General features: G+C 35.6%; 1 protein-coding gene across 2 annotated transcripts in view; it reads right to left on the bottom strand.

Moving 5' to 3' along the window:
- Positions 1 to 2,186: 2,186 nt before the first annotated feature.
- The window catches only part of ADAM10 (ADAM metallopeptidase domain 10), a 136,338-nt gene continuing 128,457 nt past the window's right edge, over positions 2,187 to 10,067 (bottom strand). For both annotated transcript variants that reach the window (XM_078448652.2, XM_078448653.2), the window contains exons 15-16: positions 6,228 to 6,354; positions 2,187 to 4,447 (exon numbers count right to left, since the gene is read on the bottom strand). In XM_078448652.2, coding sequence (XP_078304778.1) covers positions 4,353 to 4,447; positions 6,228 to 6,354 — 222 coding nt within the window. In that variant the 3' untranslated portion in view covers positions 2,187 to 4,352. The remainder of the gene's footprint in view (positions 4,448 to 6,227; positions 6,355 to 10,067) is intronic.

Raw genomic sequence — 10,067 nt, 5'->3', positions numbered from 1 at the left:
GAAGGCTATATCCCAAAATCTTACCAGGGCAAACTGGGCCATTCTCCTGCTTCCACCGCTGGTTTAGGACTTGGTTTCCCTGGATCTGCCAAATCAGACACTACTCTTTCTGCTTTCCAGTTTCTAAAATTTTGTTTTTGTTGTCTTCTCTTCAACATTCCTTGTCCTTGTTGGATTATGCTCTCTTCTTTCCCCAGTCACTATGACTTTAGTGGAGATTTTAGGAAAGAGCAGAGGCTAATAAATATTTTGTTCAACCCTCCATTTTACCTAGCATCCCATTGTTTTTTATGGGAGAGAGCACACACTCTGAAGGGCTTATCAATTATAGAATATATGAATTTCTACTGAAAATAGTGCACCCATGTATGTATCTAAGACACACAAACAAAATTGTAATATAGCAGCACATAAGGGCTCACTTTGTATGCTAGTAATATAAAGGATTGGATACAGACACAATAGTGGAAAAACCAAAGTGGTAATAGATGGAAAAAGAGATTTAAACGAAAGTTGTTTTTAATCAAGAACGTAAAACCAGAAACGCTGAAACTGAAACTGAGTTGTGGGGCAAAGTGACCATATTTATTACTTAGAAGTCAAAAAATGTTTTCAAGGGGGCACCAGGGTAGCTCAGTAGCTTAAGGGTCTGACTTCAGTTCAGGTCACAATCTCGAGATTCAGGAGTTCAGGCCCCACATCGGGCTCTACTGACTGCTCAGAGCCTGGAGTCTGCTTCAAATTCTGTGTCTCCCTCTCCCTCTCTCTGCCCCTCCCCTGCTTGTGCTCTGTCTTAAAAATAAATAATAAACTTTAAAAAATTTTTTAAAAAAGGTTTTCAGGAAACTTACAATTTATTGCAAATTTCGACTACTTTAAAGATAGATAAACTGTCCCTGGCAGCTGCTTTCAAGCTGTATCTAACATCTCTCCAGTTTGGGGAGACACTGACCCTTTCAATCTAGATAAGGAACATCTCCTCTCTTAACCCCAAATATGGGCTGTCCAGTTTTGCAATGTGTTTACTACACCCTCTTATACTTTTCATTAGAAACACTTACTAACAAGAAATTAAAAGCCTCCTGAAGCACAAGCCCCCACAACTGCACAGCCAAGGACACTAATCCCATCTTTGGAGAAATAATAATTATTATTAATCTTAACACGTACCAGCTGCGCGGACAGAGAAAGAAGTGGAAGGGAGTTTGCTCAATTTGGAGAAATCTTCGGTTTTCACTAGCCTGTGAATATGACAAAAATGAAGTACCCAAACACAGAGGGCTGAAGACACCTCAGAAAACAAGGTTGATCAGATCAATTTTCTTTCCCTTTAAAAAGTCCTTCCCCAAACTTAGATCTTGCCTGAAGCTATAGGGAACACTAACTTTAAAAACTGTAATCATTTACTTTATTGATTTTGCTTGTGAGTTGTTGTCTGAATTTAGAAAACTTAGGGGCAAAAACATTCTCAACAAAATTTAGGCATTCAATTCTAAGTAAAAACAACACATTTGCAATCATCTGAATTAATCAGTATTAATGCCTTCAGAAGCAAAATTAAGTATGATATACTTTGATGTTTGTAAATCACAGTAACTAAAAGTATTGCATACTTACCCATTTAACAAATACTACTTAGTTGTAGCTGGTCTTGATTTTTTTTTAAAAATTGGGGGGCAGATTATTCTGTGCAGGGCACCATTCTGGTCTTACAATTCTTTTCCTAGATTAAGACTGAAGTGTCAGTTCTCTCCTTATTTGCTATGAATCTGACAAAACAGGAAAATGTGGCTCCAAATTTTAAAACATAGTTTTTTACTAAAATAGACTTTGAAAATAAATGAGGTACTTAGTATTCAAACCTTTGCGAAATACATGTAAGACCATGGTTTCCAAAATGACTCTGCTTTTCTACCAAGACAAAGACTTTTAAACATTTTGAATATTATTTAGAAATAACGTAAAGCAGTTAAGTGTTTTTTAAAATGATCATTGTGTGTAGATACAGAGAGATCTAATCATAAATTTTTTTCATGGACTCCTAACTAGGAATAATATCTGTATGTGCAGGAAAAGAGACAATCGTCTTTCTGCTTAATAATCGCTTTCAGTTAGTAAGGAAAAGCTGCTTTGTGGGAAGCTTCTTTTGATAGTTCTCAGAGTTCAAAGAGTATGGAACCTTTGAGTTGATTTCATCAAGTCTATTTATTAATGCATTTCAAGTTTCAAAAAACCTTACATCTTTGCACAATACTTTATTTTTTGCAATTTTTAGTAAAAATTTCCAAAGTGAACAAAAAGATACTGTATAAAACACAGTGGACATTAAACTGACAGTAGTATTAGATCTCATTTGTCTTGATCCTTTTGTTTTACCACATCTTGATTTGCAGTGGAAAGAGTTCAGTGCACGTATCTCTTGTCAGAAAACATTTAACTTAGACTCAAAATAAAATAGGGCAGTGTGTACCTGCCAAAACCCTACCACAGGATAACATTACAGGCAAAAAATGTACATGTTCCAAAGTCTACCACACTCAAGAAGTTACTAAGAACTCTTGCAGAATAAAAGTCACCATTTTAGAAATGCAAACCCACTTCCAACCTTTGCACAGTCCAAAAACAAAGGCATTTAAATGATTTAAAAGCAATTACATACATATCTACCTACTTGTTTGTTTAGAATTATTTATAGTCTATCTGGGGTTTCATGTACAAAATTTGTCTCTAAATCATGTACAAAAAGCTGTATTTTGAAAAAAGTCACCACATACTGTACAAGTTTACAAGGAAGAGATCCCATTATTTTCTCTAGCATTTTTGGCCTTGCTGGCTTGCGTCACATTATGAGAATGATTGTGTAAACCTTATACTCTTAAGAAACAAAAAGGAAAAAAAAAAGCCAAAACACAAATCTTTTCACTGTTCCCTAAATTTGCCTCCTATGTGAAGCCAGAAAAATCATAGCTGTTTACTTCTAATTTAAGTGATGTAGTTGGAAAACAGAAGCAATAAATACGTCACAAGCTTAAAATTTTTTTGTAATGCCCCCTTCCATTTCTGCATAGCAATACGCCTGTTAATACATTAAATGCTTTTGCTTTCTTTAAAAAGCCAATTATTTACATCTGTTTAAAAAATAAATTTGGAACGGGACATTGTGCTGTTTCACCTTCATTGTTAAAATATTTTAGGGAAAAAAAATGTCAGAAGGCCTATCTACAATTTTAACTACTAGTTGAGCAAATCACCCTTCTTTAGTGGTTACCAATGATCAGTGATAATATGCTGAAAAAATTGTTTCGGTATTTTGATAAAATAAAAGACCCAGCTTTTCTTTTCCAGGTCGGAGAAAACCAAAAACATAATTAGCATAATTTAGATATATGGAAAGCACAAATAACAGGCTACAAACAAAAAGAAGTCATTTCATTGACGTAATTTCTACCAAAGCATGAATAAAATTTCACCTATCGATTCAAAACTGGAATTGAATTAGAAGGTTTAAAATAAGTAAGCAGAAATCAGACATTTGCGTAAGAACTAACTCTGAAGTAGTATGCTGCGTATGTCCAGTTTGCACACGTAACTGTGTTCCTCAGCATAGCCACTCATGTGCTCTTAGCAGCCATTTGATGAAGACAAGATGAGTATCAGAACCAACTCCATCATTATAAAAAGGTAAATGGATTCTCACTTCAAAACTGCCTGTGTAAAGCATTACAGAATCCTGGACCACTGAATACCACCATTCTCTGTTATCCTGAGTATGTCAATTAAACAGTAATTTTTCATTAAGAGCGGAAAAATTTTATAATACAAAGAAACATCCATATTGCAATTTCTGTTTACAATTGCACACAGAAGTACAGTGTACGTAAGAAATACATGTCTGCATATAACAAGGTATGTACATTGGCAAGTGATGTCTCCAATGTTGAGGTGGTCGAGCCTCCTTAGCCTTGATTGGCAGTTGAAAAAAATATATATATATTTCAATTTGTGATAAAAGTTTATCGAGAGCCAAGTTTGCCTGCAAGTGAAGAAAATGCAGCAACGAAGAACAGGGAACACGGGGCACATAATAATATTCTAAGACTTTGTGCCATTACGTTAAAAATAGCTGTCCATAAGAAAATTGGGTTCCTTTTCCACCCCCCCACCCCCAAATTGGAATTTTCAGGCTTTAAAACTTATGTAATTCCACCTGGTCTGAGGACATGATCTCTTGCCATTTTTTCTTCGACTGTATTTGTGAGGGTTTAGTTTGGGGATGATGATTTAATAGGTGTCTCTTTGGAGTGAAGTTTTCCCATTGTAGGCACTAGGAAGAACCAAGGCAAAAGCTGCAGTTAACGTCTCATGTGTCCCATTTGATAACTCTCCCGGGGCCTCTGACGCTGGGGCTGCTGAATGGGCTGTGGAGGTCTCCTCCTCTTTAAAGTGCCTGTGAATCACAAAAGTAAAACGGATTTACTGTGTGCTTTTTAATCTTAAAAAACAAAGGTAACACTTCAATAAGAAAGGTTCTAGATCAGCATTGTATATGTAATTTAAAAATTTCTGGTAGCCATAATGAAAAAAGGCAAAAAGACAGCAAAATAATGTTCATAATTTTTTTTATATCACTTAATTCAATATAGCCAAAATATTATCATTTCAAGGTGTATCAATACAAAAAAGTATTAATGAACTATGTCATTCTTTTTTATATGCGAAGCCTTCCAAGTCTGGTATGTATTTTATATTTATAACACATCTCAATTTAAACTAGCCACATTTCAAGTGTTCAACAGACACAACTGTTAGATGTACATGAATTCTGAGGACAGAATCCATGAGGAATAAATTACTGAGTGCCTTTGAGCAAATGACTTAACCTCTCTGAAACTCAGATGCCTTGTCTGTAAAACAGGGATAATAATGAACTCATATAGTCTATATATATAATCTGTGAAGATTATATGACAATTCAGTAAAGGTGTTTTTTTGTGAGGGTTCAATAAATGATAGGGTTGTTGGTTTAAGTTTTTAAAGGTGAAATTTGCTTAAGGTGAAATCAAATAAAAGAAGTGCTACATTGCATGAGACCATAATTGGTAACATATCTAAAGAGGGTCATGTGGCCCTTAGGAATCCCTAAGAAATTAATATAAGTTTTAGAGCACTGACACTGTCAATTTACAAAAAGCAGTAACATCAAAATCCAATTTCCTGATTGCCACCAAGATACTGTCGCAAGCAGTACTGAGACTACTGAGCTCTCTTGCCCCACGATAGGTAAATTCAGGGGAGCGACTGAGGGAAAATAGAGAAAACTGTAAGGAACCCCCTAGTTTTAAACTACTTTATGTAGGGTAGTAGATGTGGCCTGAGGCAAGAGGCTTCATGAGAAGTCTGTGCAAGGTAGGAGAGGGACAGCTGCCAGTTAGCTCTTGTTCTCCTCTGCCACTGTCATGGGATGATGTATGCCCTACTCCTAGAGTGAAGAGTTCTGGTCCAGGCGTTCTGAGGGCAGCACAGAAGCCACAAATACCTTGGGGAAGGTGAGGGAGAAACAGATGGGGACTAAATAACCTGGAGCAGTTGCCTCGTACTCTTTTCTTTTCCAAATCCCTGGAGCTAATCTAAAGAAAGCCTCCTCTCCGAAGCTGTGTCTCCATGAGAGGTAAAGGGTAGAGACCAAACCTCAGGAGTTATTTTCAGAGATGGAGAGTAACTATGGTTACTTGGTGACTGAAGCCTCTACCGTAAGACCCTCCCACAGACTGTCATCTGTATTTCCCCATAAGCATCACCCCTAGGGAAAATGAGTTTATGTGCCAGGAAATATTTCAAGAGCATAAACATTAGAAACAATAGCAGAAGTACAGCTATTAGAATAGAAAAACCAATCATTTAAAAGTAGTTTATCATAATAAAGACAAAAAAAAAGGGAAGATTTTAGAATATGAAAAGTAAGAAAACAAGTATCAGGCAAAAAATAAATTTTTCTAGGTCTAAATATTTTTAGTGACTCAAGACAGATTAGCATTAAATTGGCAGCCATAAGTTAGAATGGATTCACAAAGAACACACTCAAAACTCAACTAAATAATTCATCCAGTGATCTCATTTTCAAGGAGAAAGTACTATAAAATTAGTTACTAAAGACTCATTTAGAATTCAATTCTGCCCGCTGAACAGTTCTGAGTTAAAAAAACACAGTCTCGCTCAGACTGTCTTACCTGGAAGAGGTTTAGGAGGAGGCAGCTTTGGATTACTACTTGGAGTATGAACACTGCATATCTTAATAAATCCAGCCATTAGCATGATCAGGGCAATTCCCATAAGTAATACAGCCCACCAATAAACCTAGAAAGAAACAGATTTCTCTACTGAAAAAGCTATAAAATATTTTAGGATATTTTATATTACACAAAATATATATATTACATTTTAATTTTTGAAGAACATTTGTTCAGAACACTTGCTCATTGGGAGTTGTACAGATACCATATATAAGCACATACAGATTTTTTTTTAATGTCACAGAAATATTAAGGAAAAAGACAAAAAACGCCCATAATTTCACACCCTAGATGAAACCACTCAATCTTATTTTTCTTTCAGTTTCTTTTCTAGATATAGCTATGGTGGTCATACACACAGATAAACTCACATGCAAAACTAAGGTTCATCCTGTATATAGTTTACACTGTACTTTCCCATGTTATTAAGTATTTTATGGTTTGAATATTTTATTTATTTATTTATTTATTTATTTATTTATTTATCTCTCTCTCTCTCTCTCTCTCTCTCTCTCATAAACTATGTCTGTTTGCCTTTAGATTCTCCAGGGGCTTAGAGGGTATATTAGTTACTTTAAATTCTACTTCCGGATAAATTTTTAAAATAATCTTGAACCTATGCTTTTTTCTAATCGTCAAATACTAAAGTCTCTCTCTTTTGAGCCTCCCCCCTTTTCCTGTTATTCTATTTCATTTGAAATTTAAGCCCCAGACTACTGCTATGAAATTATTTTATCATAAATCTTAGCTTTCACTGTATTTTATATATTATAATATATAAATATTATATATTTGAATCATAACATCTATTATTTATAATAATTTATTTAAAGGTTAATTGTCTTTTTTAATATGAAAAATGGAAGGATATACACATTCTACAAGCAAAGTTTACCCAGTCTAAGAAGGAAGTAAAACTTTCACTTCTAGCTTAAATCATATAATCAATTAGCCAACCAAAAACTTCAAAAATTACTAGTATAATCTTATTTACAGAAAAATTACTGTTTCTATTCTTAATAAATTCTAAGTCTATTTTGCAATTCAAAATACTCAGATTTGGTTTTAAGACAGTAAGTAATAATAAGCATCATACAAAACAGTTACAACTTTATAACCTTCACATTGGTTTAACATAGACTGATGTATTACATATATAGTTATTGCTAATTATAGCCCAAGAAACCCCCATTTAAGATTTTCTATGATATGAAGTCTTATAACAGCCTACTACTTCTATACTGTTTTTTTATCCAGCAGTGACAACATAATTAAAGTAATAAAAACTGAAATAAAAATACATGTTGTGGGAAATGCCCCAAGCCACTTTCTTCATGTGTGCATAAAGGCTTTCACATACAAATTTATTTTTAAGTTGGTTTTATTTTGAAAGAATCTCAAACTTATAGAAAAGTTGCTAGTACAACAAACTTTTTAAAATCTGGAACCATCTGAGAGTAAATTGCTAGCATGATGCTCTGTTATACCTAAACATCTTAGCATGTAATTTTACACCATAAGGGGTTTTCTAGATAACCACAACACAATCATCAAGATCAGTAAGTTAGCACTGATACATTACTACCATTTAATCCTCAGACCCCCTCAAGTTTTGCCATTTGTCCTAATACTATCCAATTCAGAATTACGCGTTGCTTTTAGCTGCTGTATTTCTTTAGTCTCCTAAAATCTGGAGAAGTTGTACAGTCTTTGCTTGGTTTATATAACCTTGACACTTTTGAAGATTACAGGCCAGTTATTTTGTATTATATGTCCCTCAGTTTTGGTTTTTTAGATGTGTCCCTATGATTAGATTCAGGTCATACATCTTTAGTAAGAATATCACAGAAGTGATGCTGTGTTGTTCACATCGCATTCCATCAGATGACACAGGTTTTTGATCTTGTGACTGGTATGTTAACTTGATCACTAGACTAAAAGGTGATACCTGCCAAACTTCACCATAGAGACACTCTTCTTTTTTGTAGTCAGTGAGTCTTCTGTAGGGATATAACTTGGAGCTACAAAAATATCCCCTTCTTCATCAAACTTTCAACTTGCTCATTTCACTCAGTATTGCCTCATGGTTTCCTATTGTATTCAATGGGTTTATAATCCATTATTATCACAGTGTGTCTTTTGAACATGTCCCTACCAGTCTTTGAGCAACTTTACTTTCTGGCACAATTAATTCTAGGTTTATCTTATTCTTTCCCTACCCCAGCCCTCGAATCAGCTGTTTCTCCAAGGAGCCCTGGCAGAATTGCCCCTCCTATGTAGACACCCTTCTCACACAACACTTGTACTCAGATATCCCAAGCCAGCTGCCCCGCCACAAGGTGCCCTTCTCACCTGCTTGGGCTTTAACACCTCATATTGGTCTTCTTCCCCATTCCGCACCCTCCCTACTTTGCTCAGGCTCTAACACCCTGTTGTGTGCCACTATAGCTCCCCCCACTTGGCATGGATGCCCACCTTACTTGTCCTCACCTAATAGCTTTAGGAATATACTGTTCAAAAAGACAGAGGTAATGCAATTCAGCCTCACTGCTGAAAGATCTGATTTTTTCAACAGAAGCTACAAATTTCAGTTTTTATGTGGAATCTATTTTTAAGTGCTGTCAACTCACTCAAAATTTCTAAAAACAATACACAGACCTTACAAGACATGTTTACAGAATCTCAGTTGGAAACCACAAGTTTACAATCTACTTTTCAGAGTTCACTTTTTGTATCCTACCGAGACTGCTAGAGAATCTTTTAGAATTTTCTTTTGGTTTCTATAGAAAATAACTTCCAGAGCCTTGCTCTACTTGTGAGTTTTTAGGATAGTATTTCCTTTCTCTTGCTGCATGAATTTTCCATAGTCTATATGCACAGCTTCTGTCCTGTTTCTAGCACCCGGAACCCTTTTAAATATGCCACTTAATGAAATAGGACCTTCTTCTCCCTCCACTGTCTGCATTTCTGACACTCTGACCTAGTAAATTACATAAAGAACTAAAATTACCAGTTTGTACTACTCAAGTGTTCTTCCTGCTCTATACCAGTAGTTCTCAACCTTGGCTTGGCATGTTAGAATCATTTGGAAAGCTTTTAAAACTCAAGATACCTAGAGCAAATCCCAGACCCAAATAGCATGGGGGTGGGACTATGACATCAGTAATTTTATTATGCGGTATTTCATTATGCAGGCAAGACTGAGAACCACTGGTCTCAAACTTTTTCTGTAAAGGGCCAAACAATAAATATTTTAGGCTTGTCTCTGTCAAACTACTCATTTCTTCATTCTAGTACAAAAGCAGCCATAGATAACATGCAAACAAATTAGTGTGACCATATTCCAGTAAGCCATTATTTACAAAAACTGGGAGCAGGCTGGATCTGACCCATAGGCCATGGTCTGTCAACCCCTGTTCTACACCCATATACAGGACATTAGTTTGGAGCCTTTATCTAAAATGGATACCATCCAACACTAACTCTTTAGTTCTAAATCTCTAGCCCAACTACCAGCCTAAGAATTTTGGGAGAAGCTGAGAGTCTATGACTGGCTACAGAAAGAGAGAGTCCTATGACTGAGAAATGCTGCTTAAATAATCAGCACACATATGGTAAAGGGATGGTTCCTATCACTGAGTAGATCTAAGAATTATCTGATATGCTTATTAAAACACAGGTTCTCAGGCCACAACCCTACAAATTCCAATTCTGGTGTTCTGGTGAAAGGCCCAGGAAACTGCATCTTAAATGAGTACACCAGTGATGAGGATGCAG

Source organism: Panthera onca, chromosome B3 (assembly GCF_046562875.1).
Source record: "Panthera onca isolate mPanOnc1 chromosome B3, mPanOnc1 haplotype 2, whole genome shotgun sequence".
NCBI classification, from domain to species: domain Eukaryota; kingdom Metazoa; phylum Chordata; class Mammalia; order Carnivora; family Felidae; genus Panthera; species Panthera onca.
The sequence above is the reverse complement of the archived record's forward strand: the minus strand, read 5'-3'. Positions and strand labels throughout refer to the sequence as shown.